The sequence below is a fragment of the Stegastes partitus genome, unplaced genomic scaffold, assembly GCF_000690725.1.
Source record: "Stegastes partitus isolate 25-593 unplaced genomic scaffold, Stegastes_partitus-1.0.2 Scaffold107, whole genome shotgun sequence".
NCBI classification, from domain to species: domain Eukaryota; kingdom Metazoa; phylum Chordata; class Actinopteri; family Pomacentridae; genus Stegastes; species Stegastes partitus.
In genome coordinates, this window is record NW_007577838.1 from 569,952 (window position 1) to 590,643 (window position 20,692).

A 20,692-nucleotide genomic window follows, 5' to 3' on the forward strand; every position below is an offset into this window, starting at 1 on the left:
TGTTTTAAAGTGTAACTACAGACCCCTTTAATCCAAATGTGCAAAGACAGCTGCAGTAGTGACTTTCCAAAGCTGTTTAGCCACACGTCAAACACTTTATAAGAAATATACAGGTCGCCTAACTCATCACTGCTTTATAAACTAAGCTTTTGGTTTGTTCAGTGCATTTGTGTTTGTGTGTGATCACAACAGAGCTGCACGATAAAGGAAACAACTGACATTGCAGTGTTTTGTTTTCTTACGATATATATATACGGTCAACATCATCCTCTCTGTCGCTGAAATATGAATTTCATCTGAATTCACTGCATCTCCTACAAGCAAAATATAGATGAAATTGCACCCAAACCTTCCCATCTGCTGAGCATCTGCTTCCGGATAGATGGCACAATTTCCAGATGTTCCCTAAATGCCTCCCATGCAGGCGGTGGTAGAAGCAAGCTGTGCACAGAGAAGCCTCTAGTCTCCACTTAGTTAGTGAAGCGAAGCAGCTCGGACAGATGTGTGACCAAAAATGACTTTAAAAAGAGTGAAATCTAATGTCAGATTTACCGATACTGAAGACGTCAGCATTGCAGTCGAGCATGTTCCAAACACCATCATTATGATTAAAATTCCTTTGATTGTGCAGCCCTACAGTTGACCGTGCAATAGTTTTGGAACTAAATCTTCCTATTCAGTGTTTCTCTCGTGCTCCTCGCTCGTTTTGCGGTGCACGTTAAGCCTGCACGTCCACAGACTCTGTATTAGGTAAATAGAGAAACAAAACTCAGCTTATCAGATAGAGTTCTCTTGTAGATTAGTCATGAGAAACCTATCAGCTTTTGTATCAAGCAACAAATAAAAGTTGGAGCATGAGTTTGAGTTACTTTGATGCTAAAATAAATACATAAGATAAACACGTGTCCCTTCTTAATCAGGTATACAGAAACTTAGATGCGTAGTCATGCTGCGTGGTCACTTACTGTGTGCGTCTGGGCCGGCGTGCAGCTGCAGATACTGCATGTCTTTGCTGTGCAGCTGCATGTTGAGCTTCTGCAGGGAGTTGTCCCTCTGCCTCAGAGCTGACTCCAGGCTCAGGATGCGCTCCACATGTTTCTCCACCAGGCTGGTCTGTAATCACATTTAACATCACGTATTTACTGAGGTTACGTCTATTCTTAGGCACATTTGAGTGGAGAAAACACAGCGCAAAGCACAGTTCAAGGCTGCTTCCTATAGCCGAGATGAAAGGAAGCCCACTTGTGAACATTGTTTTCATTGATCATTAATCGATTGTTTGTTGTCTCGATTAATCGATAAGTTGTTTGATCTTTGAAATCTGTGGTTCAAATCCCAATTTTATGCCCTGAGATGTGTTGTTTTTAACTTTTGATGACATAAACATAGAAGAAAATAGTCAAATTTAAGAAGCTGAAGAAGATTTTGACTCTTTTTTTTTTTTTTTAAATCCTAAAAACGACGATGTACTCTGTAATTAATTTAACAGTTGACCATTAATTGATTATTCATCGCAGTTCTAGTGAACGTATCCGAGGCTGCTAAATATCAGTATCACTCATCTGGATTTGTGTCCTTGCATAGCCATATCTGCAGCCATCGACTATCATGAAAAAAATCCACCTGCAGGTCAGACACACAGGTGCAAAACAACACCTCAAGTGTTGCATTAGAGATGTAGAACCTTCCTGAAAGCACATGGGAATGTTTGCACATAATTACATCCCACAATAACACAACTCTGGCAACAGCAGCCCACACAAAACGCACACACACGCACACACACACACACACACACACACACACACACTTTGGTTTACTTGGTGGTTAAAGAAAATAGTTTCTCTATATTAAAAGGCTGAAGAGAAACAAGGAAGGAGGACAGATTGGTGGAGATGAGAGTTGAGGCTGGTGTGGCTCGTGAGCATATTGAAGCATGTATTTTTTGCATTTTCTTGTTCCTATGCAGCATTTTTGACTAAAAAAAGAAGCGTTTGAATGTCCATATGAACAATATGTATGTGTAGATCTTGTAGAAAGTACTGTGCAAAATGTTGCGTCATCGAGGAGGCATCTGATCGAGCCCAGACAGCCAGATTTGAACAGCAGCGTGTACTCTTTTTCCAAAATATGGTTATGAAATGTGAAATCTGATGCTTTTGTTGGAGGTAAAAACAAGAATGACTTGATTTAGACGGCTAACTTTACGCTGATACCCTAAGACAGACTTTTTTTTTTTACATTTAATATTAATTTACAAGGGCTGCAGGGTGGTGCAGTTGGTAGCACTGTTGCCTCGCAGCAAGAAGGTCGCCGGTTCGCGTCCCGGTGGGGGCACCGGAATCTTTCTGCGTGGAGTTTGCATGTTCTCCCCGTGCAGCGTGGGTTCTCTCCGGGTTCTCCGGCTTCCTCCCACACAGTCCAAAAACATGTTGAGGTTAATTGGTGATTCTAAATTGTCTGTAGGTGTGAATGTGAGTGTGCTTGGTTGTCTGTCTGTAAGTGTGGCCCTGTGATAGACTGGTGACCTGTCCAGGGTGTCCCCTGCCTTCCCCGCGACCCTAATGAGGATTAAGCGGTGTATAGAAAATGGATGGATTAATTTACAAGTTTTTTTTTTTTGGTCTTTCCTAGATTTTAAACGTTATAGTATCCTGGTGTTTTTTTAAACATAACTTTTTCTGGCAACATGGCTGCCAGATTTCTATCCATCCATTATCTATAAACCGCTTAACCCTCACTAGGGTCGTGGGGGGCGGAGTCTATCCCAGCTGACTCAGGGTGAAGGCAGGTTCACCTGGACAGGTAACCAGTCTATCACAGGGCTACACTTAGAGACAGACAACCAAGCACACTCACATTCACACCTACGGACAATTTACAATCACCAATTAACCTCAACATGTTTTTGGGAGGAAGCCAGAGAACCCGGAGAGAACCCACGCTGCACAGGGAGAACATGCAGAAAGATCGCGGTGCCGCCACCAGGACGCGAACCGGCAACCTTTTTGCTGCGAGGCAACAGTGCTAACCAACTGCACCATCTTGCAGCCCCCAGATTTCTAGTTTTTACTTGCTTTTTGTTTAACAGTGACAGTTAATGCTGATGACAGTGTCTTTATGTAAGTACAGTATATTATTGGAAAGTGCACAGCATAAAAGCTCACACCCTGCTGTCGCTGGAACAACCTTCAGGCCGAGTCGATTCGAAAGCTTCGCACAAAATTACAATAATTGATCCATAAAAGCCATCCGCGGCTCTATTTTTAAAGCATCCTCACTTTACCTTTAGTGCCTTGAACTTTTGCGCACTTCTGTATATTATGTAGATGAGCGAGTGAGTAAAAGGCCGCTGGGTTAAAGGCCAACGAGGCCCAGAAGGTAGATGGCAGCGCATTAATGACGGCGGCCGAGGCTTTGGGTGACATTGACGCCGTCGGTGCTTGGCAGGTGGCAGTTCCAGCATCTTTGGCGCACTTCATCTCCTAATCACTCGGACCGCATCAAAGTGCTGAGGCTGCTCTCTGTGATGGACTTCACTCTCATATGAGGGTTTATTGTCACGGAGGCCAGCCAATCTGTTCAGCTGGAAGCCTCTGCATCGACCTTGGTTTGGAGGCACTGACAAAATAAAGTTGTTTTAGGTGTTTTAAATGTTGTAATTTTGCACATTGCTTTGGAGGAAATAGTTAAAATAAATCTCAAAATCTTTTGAAAAAGGGTTCTACTTACAGTATGAACTCTTACAAGTAACAGCAAGCCTAAAGTGTATGTTTTGTTCCAGGAGAACTTCAACTGAATCACTTTAAAGTGACTTTTTTTTCTCTCTGAAGGACGGTTCACTCAGTATAGGAGTTAATGAAAAAGGGTTTTCCTCAGACGGCAATTACTCTGAAGTGAGCAGCGCGGTCTCAAATGCACGACTAAAGTGATCCGATGCATTTTATTTGTGCTCATCCTGTCAGTCTGACAGAAAGACAAACACGACTTTAGAGCTAATCTACAGGCTCAGACATTGCCGGTACCTTCATTTACAACAAATGAACAGGAGCAGTGTGAGCTAACTTTACTTTACAGGCTAAATATTGAGTATTTAGGCTTTTGTGGCAAAAGCTGAGGTCATGTTGAAAGCGATCAAGATGTTTTTAGGGTGCTGTGACGGAGTGGCTCTTACTGCTTTTGTGTTCTTACAGCAAAATATGATCTTAGAAAAAATCTGCTGTAGGTGGAATTGCTACGAAGTCAGTTTTGATGCGTTGGCAGCTGTTTTAATGTCCGTCAGTGGACAGATTTTGTAAAGAACAGTCACTGAACTTTTCAGATGTGAAGTTAAAATCATTATCGAAGTCAAGTTTGGCCAAAAAAATCACAGGTCATGCACTTTACCAGGGCTGAATGATTATTAATTTTTAATTAAAATCAATGCAATTAACACATTTACTGCAGTTTAGGCCAGTGGTCCCCAACCACCGGGCCGCGGACCGGTGCCGGGCCGTGAGTCATTTGGTACCGGGCCGCACAGAAAGAAAAAAAAAAAACATTTTGTTGGTTTATTTTTATTTCCAGTGGAGTCTGCAGGGTGTTTTATTTTGAAAAACGACGAGCTTGTCTTCGAGTCCGTCTTGTTTCTCGCATTTGACTCTTAATAGTTTTCATGCTCGGCTGTTAAATGAAGCCGTCAGTCTAACCTGCCGAAATAATTAAAAAACAAACAGCTTCTTTGGAAAGTGGGAGAGACTCAATACTAAGACGGAAAAAGAAAAAGTAAACACGTATTTAGCAAGTAATTTTATTCCTTTATGAAACTTTTAAATAGAAAAAACAATTATCTTTTTTTACGTGAGTGATGACCGGTCCGTAGGAAATGTTCTCGCTTAAAACCGGTCCGTGGTGCAAAACGGGTTGGGGACTGCTGGTTTAGGCTATATGTTCTGCAGCATGCCCATGATTCTGTGGTTTTGAAGCCCTGTGTAGTGGCTATTAGCGTTTGAGCTCAGTGACTCAAAAGTCTTAATTATGCATAACTTTCCACCTTCATATAATTTGAATAAACTGCTTATATAAGAAATTAACCGCCCTTTCAGTTGTCATAAATGGAGAAATTAGCTACTGAGACCAAAACTGTTGGTCAAAGGGAAGCAACTCGCTTTTGTGGACAGCCTCTAGTGGACAGTCGAGGAACTGCAGTTTTTTTTGGCACTTTGTCTTCATGGTTCTGCCTCAAATGTTGCTGCTTTTTCTGTGTCATCATTGCAACATGTAGTTCTAAAGGCATCCTATAACCACCATAGTTTTGAGTATTTTGAATAGTTTGTGTGTCTGTGGACAGATTTGATCAACACACGTAAAATTCAGCCATAAAACTTTACAGATATGTGGTTGACATTAAAATAAAGGCCAAAGTTGACAATGGGTGGGGTCACCGAATAGCAAGATGGTCTCTATTATAGTATTTTAATGCACAAATGAAAGATGGACCACCATTTGAAGGATTAGTACAGGTGTATAATGGCACACATTTGGTGGATTTGCATGAACAACCGAAGCAGCAGAAGCAGAATTATCACTAGTTTTGGTCTCTTGTGTGTTTGGGATGCAGAAAAGCCAAAAAGTAAACATGAGAGAGCCCCAGCAGCCTCGCACATTTTTAAACAGTGGATTTACTGAATTAATATTAAGCCTCTTTTAGGTTCTTTTCATTTTTTACAATGTCAGCCGAGCAGAGTTTTGCTTTCTCTATTTGGTCTCCATTAGCCGAGTGTGAAACTGCGACGCTTTAATTAATGAACCACTCGGCTCGTGTCGTAAAACAACGAGAGAGCGACGCCTCTGACCATCTTGTCCAGATCCCTCTGGAGGTTGCTCTTCTCCATGTGGATCTTCTCATAGGCCTGGATCACATCCTCCAGCTGCTCCTCTCTCTCCTTCCTCTTCTGGAGCTGAAACGACACACAGAGAAAGGAAAAAAAAGCTGGAAAAAAAAAACAAAAAACCCACCGAAAGAAAGGCTTGACACATTTACTTTTTTCCCCCCCTCCTCCTGTCTTTGTCACTTTTCAAACTTTCTCACAAAAGGAAAAAAAAAAAACTTCCACTGTGAGAGTCATCAAATGTGTCTCTTAAGAAAGTGTTGTGTAACCGAGCAAAATTTAGGACACCGAGATCCTGATACCTCAGCATGTACGGAGCCTCCCCCCCTTCTCCGAGAGTGGATAAATCATGATTCCAACAATAATGCTGGAAGAAGGAAGAAAAAACAAAAACCTCGAAGTCTTGCTGATCTTGTGTTCTCACAGTGTGGCATAATAAAGGGGTGGATGTCATAACGGCGCCGCGTTTGACGGATCCGAGGGCACGCACCGTCACCGAGTGAAACGGAGAGACTTTCAAAGCAGGCGAGGACACAGAAGTGAGCTTTTTATTGAAGAATGTGGTCACTTTAGGCGGCAGGGAGAACGAGAGTGGGAGCAGCAGTGAGATAAACAGAGAGTCGGCGAGGACAAAGAGGTATATCGCCGCCGTGTGCAGGAGCGCTGGAGCCTGTTCAGGGTGTCTATGGTAACATATGCCGGTGCAAAAAGAAACTGGCAGCGAGGCGTGAACGGCTCGTTGTGACGCCGTTACTGGAGACGAGGCGAGGGTTTCCAAAATTTAAAAACAAACTCTAGAGCATTACTACAAGTAGAACGGCCATTATCACGTTTTACATTTTCACTTGCTGTAGGGGGGGACTGGCTTGTTGTGTTGCATAGTAACGCTTCAAAATACACCCTGAAATGTGCAGCATAATTTCTGTTGCGTGAGTCAGTTACTAATAAAATAGTTACCAGCTGCTACTAGTGTTTAACGGTGGATTTAGTGGCAGGAAACAAGACTATGCTCCGTTTAATTGTCAAGCAAATTTGAAGCAAACTTTTACAAAGGTTGCAAAAAATCAAAAAGTTCAATTACGCTGTTTGAACTGCATCAGATCGTGCTGCCAGTAGGTGGCGGTATTACACATGGATTCAATAAACAGAGTAGAAAAAGACGGAAACTAAACGAAGCGCCGCCATCTCATCTAACCCATCCAAGAAACGGGTAAAAAAAGAAAAATTAACAAAACAAACGGGAATCTACTTACATTTTAATGACATGTTTTCGCGCTCTCGTTCGTCTAGTTTGCATTTCCTTTCGTCCATATTGCTGGATAGTGACCATCGGCTGTACGCTACTTTTCACGGTGCATCGTGGGGCATTTTGAGTGCACTATATTGGGTGTAACATTTGTAACTTAACATTCGGACAGCACTACAAATACCCTATATGGTGCACTATGTAGGGTATAGGAGGTGATTTCGGCCTCGTTGTTTGCCAAAAGCTACAAAAACCTTGAAGAAGAAACTAAACTTCGTCCAGCTATGAGAGAGGACGTGTTTTCAATCAGGCAAAATGTGATTCTTCTTTCACGTTGCAGGTATCGGGCATGTTTCATGCTTCAAGCTGAAACAGCTGATCAGTCGTGTGAGTTAATTAAATCTTTGCTCTGACAGAACTCATGCACAAGATGATTGCATGTCTGATTAATTACATTTAAGTCCAAAAAACTACTTTTCCCCCCTCAAGTATTGCAGCTTCCATGAACTTTTCCTGAGACAATACTTCAAAATGCACATAAAAATATGTGTTAGCTTATGAGAAACAGAAGGGATAGATAAATAAAGTCTTTTGTTAAACAATTAAGCAGTTAGATAGTAAATAGATGGAATGGATGACATACATTTATAGAGCAAGATTAAAAAACTAATTTTCTTCATGCTCTGGTCAGTTTTGAGACTTTGGTACGTTGTGTCTTGATGTCATATCTGTTTTCAGACTAGTGGAAAGAAAAAAAAAATCCAATTTAGATTTTTAATTTCCTGCATTTTGCTTCCTGCATCTGCAGATTTTAATCACATTACGTGTCTTTAAAGGCCGTTTTCTCAGTTTTTCCAACATTCTCAGCTAAAAAATCTCCACTTCAGCAGCACGTTCAGACACCAAACCTCCCATATTTATTTATTCCTGTCTATATTCTGAAGGTCTCCCAGGAGGGGTTTGTTCATATATCATTCATAACCCAATTGATGGAACGTGTTATTCCTAAAAACATGGAATCCATCAAAAATTGCCCTTTTTATCTGATTTATGCAGTAATAAATATATCCAGCTCTCAAATGTCAACAAAATGAAGCTGAAGCTGGCGTTGTCTAAAGTTTAGACTCATGTTAATGCAAAATTAGAGCATTTTTTAAGATGTAAAATACCTCATTTGCATATTGAAACATCTAATTTCAGGGGAAAAAAAACAACTTTCTTTTATTGTAATTAACTTTGCAAGTTTCGTGGTGATTTCTAGCTTTTTACCTGTAGCTCAAATCCACTGGTTTTCTTGGTTTCGTTTAGTTTGTCGCCTTCTGCTGATGCTAAATAAATTGATTTATGGGCACATATTAAAGCCAGTAAGTTGCAAAGGGAGCAGCGAGGGTTTGCGCATGAGGAAGGTGAGACCAGGAGAAGCAGCTGCACTTTAATCTGTATTTCTTGAGGTAAAGCGCCGACACTTTTTGGCTTTATGCGTCGTGACAATGTGCCACCTTTCGCTTCTCCTTGATAATTGGAGGTCACCACTTCAGCGAAAGCAAAAGGTCAGGGTTTGTGTGCACGGTGTTGGTCGGGGTCCGGTCCCGGTGGAGCGCGCTCAGTGAGCCGTGGCACATTTCATCACTCTGAACGCTCGGTGTCGGAGCCCCGTGACCTTGTGTGTCCCACGCTAATCGTTTCTGCTGCTCCCGTAAAAACCATATTTCCTTCCTTTGTCTTGCTCTCTCGCTTCTTTTTCTTTTTTTTAATGCCACCGCCGCCGCCGCTGCTGCTGCTGCCGTCAGTTTTTACCGCGGCCTTCCTGTGTCAGTCGTTTCTCATTTCTATTTCCCCACGCTCTCGTTCACACGCTCAGAGAAATAGTCGAGTTACAAGAGAGGGGAGTGAGTAGTCCAAACACATTATGGGCTATCTCACTCCAGATGTCTGCAGACTACACATATACAGTCGAGGAGGGTTCTTTGTCGCTCTTTTGGCGGGAAATGACGTAAACAAGTGACGTCAGACAGTGAAACATTGCGCCATGAGGAATTTTTTTACTATTTCTGTGGATTTAAAAAAAAATAAAAAATCCCCAAAATTATTTATACCTGTGCCAAATCTGAATTTATAATTATTTACAGTTTATTTTTAGTTTTAAAAATAGGTTTCTTGTTTTTGTGCATTTTTGCCAAGAATGCCACGTCCAAAATTATTCATACCTGGGTAATCAATAGCAAACCCTTCATTTGCTTTCTTCATGTCTCTGCTGGGAGTTTGCTTCTCTTTGTGTCCATCTCCACGTCTCCTCTGAATGCTGGACTCCAGCATCGTCAATTTGTTCATTTCTTTGGCTGTTTATTTTACATCACTGTCTCACTGGAAGGTCCACTGCTGCCCGCTGATAGGTTTTTCTTGTGTTTTCCTCCAGAATCCCAAAGTCATCCTTTGTTGTCGACAAGTTTGTCAGACTTATTGGCGAGAAACAAATCCACCAAACAGACTGTGTTGATGGAGTTCTTGGGGTTGGATGCTTCTCCTTTTTTTGTGTCCAAACACTTACAGTTGAAACCAGAAGTTTACATGCACTTCATAAAAAGACATGAAACCTTTTATTTTCTCACTATCTGACATTAAATCAGACTAAACTTCTCCTGCTTTAGGTCAGTTGGGATTACCAAAATTATTTCTATTTGCTAAACGCCAGACTAATGAGAGAGAGAATTTTTGAGATATTTTTTTATTACTTTCTTCAAAAAAGTTTACGTATATTTCCTTAGTATTTGGTAGCGTTGCCTTTAAACTGTATGACTTGGGTCAAACGTTTTTGGGTTTCCTTCCACAAGCTTCTCACAATAGTTTGATGAATTCTTAAGATGTTGCTTCAATATTTCCACATAATGTTCTTTCCTCATGATGCCATCTATTTTGTGCACTCATGGTGTTTATACTCGCGTATAACTGTTTGAACAGATGAACGTGGAGCCTTCAGGCATCTGGAAATGGTACCCAAGGATGAACCAGACGTGTGGAGCTCCACAGTTCTCTTCCTGATATCTTGGCTGATGTCTTTAGATTTTCCATGTTGTCCCAAAAGGAAGCAGCCTGTTTGAGGTGAGCCTTAAAATACATCCACAGGTGTGCCTCCAATTAACTCACATGTTGTCAATTAACCTATCAAAAGCTTCCAAAGCCATGACATCATCATCTGGGCTTTCCCAAATAGTTTGAAGGCATCTTAGTGTTTGTAAATTTCTGACTTTGAAGTAAGAATAATTTTGGTAATCCTGACGGACCGTAGCCAGGAAAAGTTTAGTCTGATTAATTGTTAGACGTTGAGTCTTTTTGTATGTAAACTTCTGGTTTCAGCTGTATCTCTAATGTGACCACAGCAGCTTCCTCCTTCATCAGTCTGTCTTGGAGAAGTTTAGTCCTCCTCGGTCTTCATGGAGTCCAGCCTTGTTCAGAGATCTTGGCGCCACAATTACTCAGATTAAGGATAATCTTGGATTCTTCTTCCTGTCAGCACAGAGAGGCCACTTCTGTCTTCCTACCAGCCCTTTGAGACTCTTCAGTGTGGAACTCCTTGTGCTTTTGGATGACGCTTTGCTCTGGCACTTTAAAAACACTTGGAAATCACTTTACAGCGATCCACTGTCTTGTGAGCAGCCACAATGTGCGACTATCTCCCGGCGATGGAGAAGTTCACTGAGCTGTTTGGCTTTAGTCGGTTGATTAGAAACTGACTAGAGAACTACTGCATCAGCTCTTCTTAGCTTATAGTTAATTAAAATGCTCTATAACGTTGGAACTGAACAGAAGCTGCGTTTACCCGAGCGTTTGTGACAATTTCAGGGGTATGAATGAATTTTAGTTTGCATTAACAGCTATAAAACAACATTTTACCACCTTTTGTTGCTTGTTTACATCATTTCCAGTCAGAATAAACAATAAAAAATCGCTATAAATCAAAATTTGGGTTAGAGATTATACATTTTGGGCTGAACTTCACATGTTAAACAATACAAAATACTTCAAAAATGTGTTATCTAAGGGAAGAAAGTGTCTTCTTTACCTTCCTAACACATTCAGCTAAAAATCTTGGCCAGGTTTACACCCAATTATTTCACATCTCAAAAATAGAACACCAGCGTGAAAATCCCATGTCACAGCGCTCCTTGGACAGATTCTTAAAAAACACCCAGTCTCAGTGATTTTGCTCAGACAGCAGCTTTAGTGCTTAATTAGTTCTGGACATCTCTCAACGTACGTCCACCAGGGTTGGCCTTAATTCACTTTTAATTCAATTAATTCACACGGAGGGAGGGATTTCTGCAGAATTCCAGCTCTGGCATGATAAGGTTTTCTTTTTAAATTTTATTTCATCCAGCTTATATTAAAAGAAATGAATATTCACGCCTCCCACTTCGCGTCCTCGTCCGTCCTCTCACCTCGTGGGTCAGGACGTTGACTCTCTGCTGCAGATTTCCATTTTCCGAGTGCAGCAGCGCCGTCTCCTTGCTCTCGAAGGAGCAGTAGGAGTTGGTGTCCTCCCCGAACTCGCTGATCATGGGGAACTGCAGACATAACAAGACACGACAGAGATCAGTGGAGGCAGAACGTAGAGAACTAAATATAGGAATAGAATACACAGAATCAACCTTTTTGCATGTTTATTTATGGATATATATATTTTGTTTGCTCATGTGCCATTTTTTCCAAGCTGTATCCTGCAATTTTTCATGATTTCACACTGTGATCATTAAAGATTCATCGTATATCAGCTGCAACTGCTGTTTGGCCCAGATATCACTCAGAGGATTACGGTGTTTTAACACATCATGGTTTCTGTTTTTTTTTTTTACTCTTGAACTAGATTTTATTTTTCACCGCTTCTAAGCTAATTTGTGATTTTCCGATCATATTTCTTCCCACACGGTGAAATCTGGGGAGGGACAGTGACTCAGTGTCTTGTCAGTCAGTCAGTAAGTTTGTTTGTCCATCTGTCTGTGTTTCTTGACAAAAACTCTGGAGAATGATATGAACGCACTCATCGGCCCAAGGGTGGGTTGCACAATGTTCATTTTAGTGTTTTCTATGCCAGTCACGACATTTCAGACATTGGGCCACGTCTCCTGATTTGCCAAGAGAGGGTGCTGCTTTATATTTATTACTTTCTAAATTGCCTTTTTTCTAAGTATGTCTCGAAAACCGTCTGCAATTTACAATATGTTGGACGCGCTGATTACGTTTAGATAAATTTAGTGGAATGACTTTGGCAAACAGAAGCACTGCGGGGCTTTAACGCTGCGTATCGTGAGCATGACTGAACGGCCCATTCTCTTAAAGCGAGAGTCGGTGATTCTAATCCGAGACAGTCACAATCAGCGAATATCTCCTCACAGTCTGCTGGCTGTCCAATCTGTGTGTGTGTGCAATGAGAAGAATATCAGTTTTGTGGCTTGAACCGATCAATGCAACACCATGTTTATGATCATGCGTGTTCATGCTTCTGCACAGGACGCAGTAGAGGAGACTGGAGGCGTTCGGAGCTGGAAAGAGAGTAAATCTGATAACAAACTGGGATTAAATTTAGTTTGCAGATCGACAATCTTTCTCCAGAGTCACAGACTCCAGCTTTAAAGAATCAGGTCAGCAATGCTCTATATGCTGCTTATATCAACAAATCCCATGAAAAGACTAAATCCAACAGTGGGTTAGTCCTTCTTGACGTGGATTTCTTGAAGAGGTTGAAAGAAGATGAGGAAACCGACACAGAGAGACGGATGACTTTGGTTGAAATAAGATTTACTGATACCAGGAGAACAGACACTGTCAGTGCAGCAATTCACGCATGCAATGCCAGCATCAGTTCTGAGGATTCTCTCATACCTTAGACTTTATACCGTCCTTCAGTGGGAAATCCTATCTGGATTTATGGATGGAAAGGAAAACAAGAAGATAGCTTGGCGCCTGAGTGCAATCTGGTCTTTGGAGGCACAAAGAGTGCCTTCCTGTCCTCCTACAATACATCTACATGGGGTCAAGATTCTGTAGAAGAAGATTTGTAGACTGCTGTACATCTGCTACAGGTTTTATAGACGATATCCATTTGGGGAGGTCAGGAGAAGCTTAGAGGATAAAAATTCAGTGTCATCTTCAAGAGCGCAGTCATTTTTTCCTTCACACCTCTCAACGCTTTCTTGGTTCACCACAAAGCACTCCGGTCCACGTATTTCTGTTGAAGATGTAAAGCTCTAACCTATGGAAATAAGCGGTAACAACTCCAGGTCACCACAGGTGGAGGTGAAGCAATCTACTGAGGGGAGGAAAAAACTGTGTCGTGCTTCACTCAAGTGAGTTGTGTTTCTCTGCCTGCACTCTCTGGCAGAAAGATAGCTGCTGGGTGTTAGAAAATACGTCATGACTGGCATGTGGCTTGTTGAGTTTAACATACTGTAAATGCTTTTAAATCATTTAGTCAGTCGGTCACAGTCTCAGTCGTCATTGTGTTACCTCCATAGACTGTATAGAAAAGGTAGGCGTAGCCCCAGGGTCTGAAAAGCCAACACAAGCCAACATAGAAGTGCTTTAAACCTGCATTCTGTCTAACATCCAGCAGGGGGCGACTCCTTCGGGTGCACAAAGAAGTCAGATTATTTAGAAGTCTGTGAGAAAATAACCGTACATTGATTTTTTTTACTCCGGTGAACATTTTTCGAAAAGGTTTTTGGTCTCAATTGCTAGTTTCAAGACCTTTTGAGTTCAGTGTGATGCTCGTTTTGAAGGAAAACGGGGCATTTTTTTGGGTACCTTGTGATCGACAACCTGTTCTCCATTCTCAGTCAAATCCACATTTCATTGTTATGTCTGGTTTTGAGAGAAAGATGGCCGAATGCCAAACTTGCACCTTAGAAATGGTGTCAGAAGTACCTACGTTGATTTTGTTTTTATGTCTGGTCTTTGTTTAACTCATTTTGGTAATAGATAGTGATTTACCAGAAATTTATATAGACACAGATCTGCCACAACATTAAAACCTCCAACAGGTGAAATAAACACCATAGATTCTGTCCATAATGTTCCACATTAGGATCTACGTGAATTCCATCAAACACCGAGGTCCCTGGACCCTTGCAGACATCGATGGACGTGCAAAAAAAAACCCAAATGGTGCTCAAAACAAATGCTTGTTTAGAAGAAAGACTGAACAAGGCCATTCTACGTCATCCCCACCTTTATAGTTTATCATTAAAAGAGCTGAAATCGAAGCAAGAGCTGTGGACGAGCTTTGATTTGTACATGCTCTCCACTGACGAAGCCCAAACACAGTGAAATGTTCTAAAATCTCCAGGAGTTCTGTGGTATGTCCACCCACACAGGAGCTGCCTCCGACAAAGTGCTACAGCTCAGTCTATAAGTAGCTACGATATCCTTCACACGTGTTTTTCTGTGCTCAATAGGAGTAACCGCAGACGTACTGTAGTATGAGCGGAGCCACGTCTGCATTGTTCTGCACGCAAAGAAAGAACCGGCCCTTAGTTTGACGTGTAACACCCACTTCAGGCGAAACATACTCCCTCCATTGCAACAGCACGCCCCAAAAAAGACCCACAACTCTGCAAAACTGCTCATGAGTGGCTGGAGGAGCACCACAAAGAGCCTAAAGCGATGACCCGGCCTCCAAACTCCCCATTTCCCAATCCAATCAAGCACTGCCAGGATGCACACGAACATTTCTGATCCGCAGAGGCTCCACCCTGCAACCCACAGGACCCGAAGGACCCGCTGCCATGTCTCGGTGACAACAGAGGTCCAATGGCAGGATGATTTAGAGCCACTTTGGCAGCTGCACAACAACATTCAGGTGGTTTTAATGTTGTGGCTGATTGCTGTGTATGCTTTTTTTAAAACACAAAATGAGCAACTCTCTAAAACAGCTGTTCACTGTACTTTTTTAGCAAGCAGGAGTAAATAGTGCATATTAATGAGTATTTCCAGGAGCAGAACAGTGTACCGACTCAAAATAAACTACAATATGTGTGTGTGTGTGTGTGTGTGTGTTTGTGATGATGAAGGAACATGTCACCCGGTGCAACAGTGTGGCTCACTGATGTGTCAGTAATAGTCTTTGACAACAATGGAGCTCCATGGCACAGAGGAATAAGCCATGTCAGGCTCCGGATAGACACACAATACTTGTTAGTAGGTTTAAGTCACTGTTGATTATCTTCTTCTTCTTCTTGATCGGATTTGTTGGCAATAAGAGAAACATCGAATCTGCGAGCTTAACGACGCGGTAGGTAACGTATTTCCATCTTATTGCCTCACCACAGCTCATCATTCACGGGGGGAAAACATATTGTATATGATAATAAAGGGAAGCAGAGGCGTAACAATGAAGCAACAGCATTACAGGGAAACATTTAAAATATGCAGAAATAACTGCATTATGTGCTGTGACTGATTACGCAATCACAACTGTGGAATATGAGCTAATGGCCTGTATCACATTGTACTGTTGTTTTACATATGAAGGAAGCACTTTGTCTCGTTGCAGTTTTAACTCTTGCTGTCGGCAGACGGCTGCAACCCAAAACATGCAGGTTATATAACTAAATATATAACTGCATGTTGCTCAACCTAAATGAACCCATTTACATTTAGAGTGCCTCCCTTAAGCACCGAGGGCTTTTCATTTGGTACGTGAGGCCATTGCCCCGCTGATGCAACGTCTATTTGAGGAGCAAACAACCCTTTTCCATTTAGCAGAACACCTCTGCCTGCTCAGTTTAACAGTAAATGTTCGCAACATGGGTGAAGCCTCGAGGGGCCCGAGGGTTCTCACACCGCCGAGCATCGGGAACTCTGCGCCGGAGAACACGCCGGCTTTCAGGCAGCGTTCAGAGCAGCAGGAAACGCTTTCGTCTGCATCATTACAGCAGCTGCACGCAGGAGGCTTGTGCCCATGAAGCCTGCAGCTGCACTTATCGCACCTAAAGAGGTTTAAAATAAGAGAAAATAGCCCAGTTTTGTAATTTAGTGATAGTGGGAGTCGGCTGTTTAACCAACTAGTGGGTCTGAAAAGTATGCTTTATTTAAAAAATCACCAAAATTACAGCATTTATCAGAGAAAGAAACTGCGAAAACAAAGAGAATTGTTGGGTTTTGAACTTTACGACGTTCCTTGAACTAACAAATGAACGAGATCAATGTTTCAAGTAGGCCTATTTTATGAAAATGACTTTATTCAACATGTCTTGTTTTTAAAAATTTGCTAAAAAATGACCATTTGCTTTAGTCAGAAACCATCAAAAACAAAAAATTCTGTGATCCTCAACACAACTAGGAAACTATGACTGACGTAGCTGCGACCAACAGTCACATGACAAAAATTCTGCGACTTTGATTTAACTGCAGGCTGTTTACGGAGCAGATAGGCGCAAAAGCGTTTTTAAAAAAATGTACTGAAAAGTAGTTAAATATTTATAGCATGTAGAGATGCATTTTTTAAATTCTCTCTACTTCTAGCCATGGTTGTGCTGTTTCCATAGAGGTGCAGGACTTTGTGTTGCAGTGAAAAATGAGCCAACAAAAGCAGAAAACACCAAGACACTGCTTGTGATTTAGAGGGTTAAGTAATACCAGGAGTCAATGTTTTGATTCCGTTTTCCCCAGTGTTCATCCGAATGTGAGGCTCGTGCTGTATTTACATGGGCGCAGGTGGGACGATCCCGTCTCCAAACAGCCAGCATCTGCATCTGCTCCCCCCCAAAGTCAACACCTGTCTCTGCGGGACAAACCACGACAGCCTGAAGCCTTCCATAACAGCTGCTCGCTAAAACGATGCAGGATTTCTGTCTGTCCTCTGCTCACACGTCAAAATGGATTTCCAGCAATTAGCGGTTTCTCGTCTTCCTTACTTGGGGGAAAAAACAGTCTAAACCCGGCAAAACGCATTAAACCCTGACATTAATCATGCGGGTTTGACATCTCCCCAAATCAAAGCTTGACAAGAGTTTCACTTCCGTCGGTATCCGTAATGCAGCTGGCATCCGTTTTTGTCTTCTTGGAGTATTTCAAGCACAGCAGCCTCTTAATAACATTTTGTCATTCGCGGCATTTCGTTCTCTCGACTCTCGGACAGAAAAACAAGTGCTAAGCTGATTAAAGCGCTCGCTGTAAACACTGAAGCTCTTCGTGTACCTGGAGGAAAACTCGAAGCTGAGAGGAAAGTGGCTGTATGTTTCCTAGAACCGCAGACTAATGACGATCCAGGAGTGGATTTTATTTTTTTGCTTTCTAATCCTTCTTTGTTCCCAATTTCAACAGTTTCTCTCTGCCTTGCTCTGTACGTCATCTTTTACTCCCACGTTTCTCATCCTTTTTTTTTCCCCGTGTAGCTCCTTCCATTTCGCATTTTTTTTCCTCATTTTCCGTCCTCCCACGCGATTTCTTTACGCTCATTTCCTCACCTTCTGCCGTTATATCTGCGTGTAAGTCTGGCTACTGCTAGGAGGCGGGTTTCTGCTTCACCTGCTTCCTCATCTAAAGATTTCGCTCAGACATTTACGCTGACTTTAAGACGAAGAGCTCAACTGATGTTTTTTTTTTCTTATGAGAAGATGCGCGGTGAAAAAGGCTTTTTGTCTTTGAAAAATCAGGCTTTTCTTTAAATATCTTGAACCGTCATGACCCTCCAGATGAGCCCTTTTGAACCCTTCGTGCAGCCCTTTGACATGAACATTGTTCTTGTGCAGTAGTTATTTCCCTGCTGACTACCGATCAATATCACCGATAATCATAATGTATGTCGATGCAATTATTCAAACCAATATCGTCAGCAGCTTGCAGAGTGCAAAGATTCAGTATTTATGTACTGTGTGCTGGATTTGATTGTGATTTACCCTTGCATGATCGAAGTAAGTTCAGCTTTGCGGTGCTTGAACGTATTCTGTTGCTTTGTTTCTGTACGATTGTCTGACGAATTTGAAAACTTAACGAAGAAACCAGGCTGTGTAGCGTCAACAGAAGGAGGTGCTATTGTAATGGTTATAAAAACGTTAACTGTCTAAAAGTCAAAGGAAACACAATATGTAATTCTGTGTTAAAAAGAGAAAAAGAAGTAATTTGCTATAGTTCATATTAGTACCTCAAAAACGAAAAACGAGCATATCATAATTCATCTTAAAGTCATTGCACAGTGATTTCCTGATTGATTGTTCCGCTATCGATTACTCTGGTCTTCAAGCTAAAAAGTTATAAAATGACGCATTAGCACAATACCGAGTTAAAAATGTCATCGTTTAAATGTTTTGCTCATTTATTATTTTGCCTTGTTTTAATAGAGTATTTCCCTCAGAGTTTATGTTTTAAGAGTTTTTGCCTGCTGATCGGGAATCGATTGAGTATGCCTGAGTTCACGTAGGGAACCGTGTTGCTCCTGCTCATCCATTACGACTGGACATATTAAGACTGGACGTGAAGGAAGTAACACCGCCTCGTGTCTTGTCCTCATTATTCCCCTTTTCAGGGGTGTAACACTATCGGCTTTGTTATGCGTGGATGTAACGTGCAATGAATAGAAGAAGCTGAAAACAAATCTAATTGTTTGCTAAGTGCTAAAAAATCTTGAAGAAACAAACAAAAGTTAGAGAATTTCATTCAATCGAGCAAGTTATAATTAGATATAGCTTTTTTCTCATTACACATGTACAGTACAAGACAACGAAAAGCAATTAGCATCTACCCAGAAGTGCAATAATGCAGAGTATAATGTGCAGATATATTGTTAAAAAAATATATGACTATGACTATATGGCATGGTGTATATTTACAAATATGTCCAAATAAATGAACTATTCTGTCATGTCAGCTCGTAACAGCTTGGAACATGTTTCCTGTTGTCTGGAGACAAACACAATGAAATAAGTGGAACCAGCAGATCAGTTACGTGAGTCGAATTTGCATTACTGCAGAATTTATTCAAAAACGGTGTTTCCATCTCCCATTATGTAGATTTGGAAGATTTTTTTTGTGGCTCCAACTTCCCCAAATATTAGAATTTGCTGCGTTTATTAGACTGTTTGTCAAACACAACATGCTATGAGAAATTATTACATTTTTAAAAGGCGTTTCAGGGTATTTTATGAACAGATTTTTTTTTTTTTTGCCCTTCTCTGCTGTGCGGAAGAGAATTAGGGCCACTGAAGAAAAAAAAAAAAGTTCTGAGAAAAAAGTCAAAATTCAGAGATTAAAGTCAGAATTCTGACTTTTTTCAGAGATTGAAAAAAAAATCTCCCGGAATTTTTTTTTTGTAATGTTCTGGAAAAAAGTCAGAATTCTGAGAAAAAAGTCAGAATTCTGATTTTTTTTCTCAGAATTCTGATTTTTTTTCTTCAGTGGCCCTAATCCTCTTCCGTACTGCTGTCCCAACTCTGTCTGACAAATTAGCCAGTTCTTCAAAATCACTCAACATGTTTACGGACATTGAAAAAATCAAGATAAATGGAACCCTCGTTGACACTGAAGCTGCTGACCTCCCCTCATTATGCAGATTCTGTTTCCATTTACAGATCACATCTAACAGCTGCGTTAGCTCAGCTCACCTTCAACGCCAGTTTCCGTTTTCCTCAATGGCTCGCATCTCCCTTCATTTATTATTTTTACTTGCATATCGGTTAAACTTGAGCTTATACTACACGTGGAATGATTCCCTTCTCTTGGATTCCTGTTTATTTTCCTGCTGGTCCCGGATCAAAGCCCACCGAAGCTTCTCTGCTTTCATCTTTGTGTACAATCTCACTGCTTCAATAAAAGTGGAAAATACAAAGAGTGGGTGGACATCTCTCTCCCCTTTTCAAAGACTCACAATAAATCAAAAAAAAAAAAAGAAACCACCCTCCTCATCCTTGTCCGCGCAAGAGGTCCTTCTGAGCGATACCAACAAGGACAAAAACAACCGCCATGATGAGTTTTCGAAAGCGCGCTAATATCGGACTTTGTGACGCGGCTTTGAAGTGAAAAACCCTTCACCTTGATCTCATAGATCTTGAGTTTCCTCTTGATGCTGGTGTTCTCTCGCTCCAGGCAGGCCAGCCTCGTCTTGATGTCCTGATAGGCGGTGATGAGGGCAAAGTGGGAGGCCGAGTAGACGTCGTCGGGGGGCAGCGGCGAGGACCGCCACGCCACGCTGCCGCAGCCATCCTCCTTCAGGCCGCCCGCGTCGCCGCCGCCTCCTCCCAGCAGCCCCAGCTCGCCTCCGCCGAACAGAGACTGCATCGCTCCGAGCCTCAACCTGGAGGGGGCAGACAGTTGTTTGCTCGTTAATTATTAAAACGCCAGATTGCTTCCATTCAATTAAATGTACCTGCCAAAAATAACGGCGTTTCATAATTCTCAGCGAGGGGTCGAGCGCCGGTGCAAATCCTAAAAGCATCAGGCAGTCGGCAACAAACAAAAAAAGAACAAAGCAGGGTTCTTTTTTTGTTTTTTTTGTCTGAGAGCAGTCGGACTGCTGGAACACACAACGTAAAATATTCAAAAGCAAAGTGGGTGCAGAGAGACACAGGAGGAGGGACACTCCTTTTGG

At 41.7% G+C, this 20,692-nt stretch overlaps 1 protein-coding gene across 1 annotated transcript in view; it reads right to left on the minus strand.

Moving 5' to 3' along the window:
* The window catches only part of tbkbp1 (TBK1 binding protein 1), a 46,396-nt gene extending 26,014 nt beyond the window's left edge, over positions 1-20,382 (minus strand). Inside the window, exons 1-4 of the mRNA XM_008277791.1 lie at positions 20,137-20,382; positions 11,553-11,678; positions 5,835-5,939; positions 966-1,113 (exon numbers count right to left, since the gene is read on the minus strand). Coding sequence (XP_008276013.1) covers positions 966-1,113; positions 5,835-5,939; positions 11,553-11,678; positions 20,137-20,382 — 625 coding nt within the window. The remainder of the gene's footprint in view (positions 1-965; positions 1,114-5,834; positions 5,940-11,552; positions 11,679-20,136) is intronic.
* Positions 20,383-20,692: the final 310 nt, after the last annotated feature.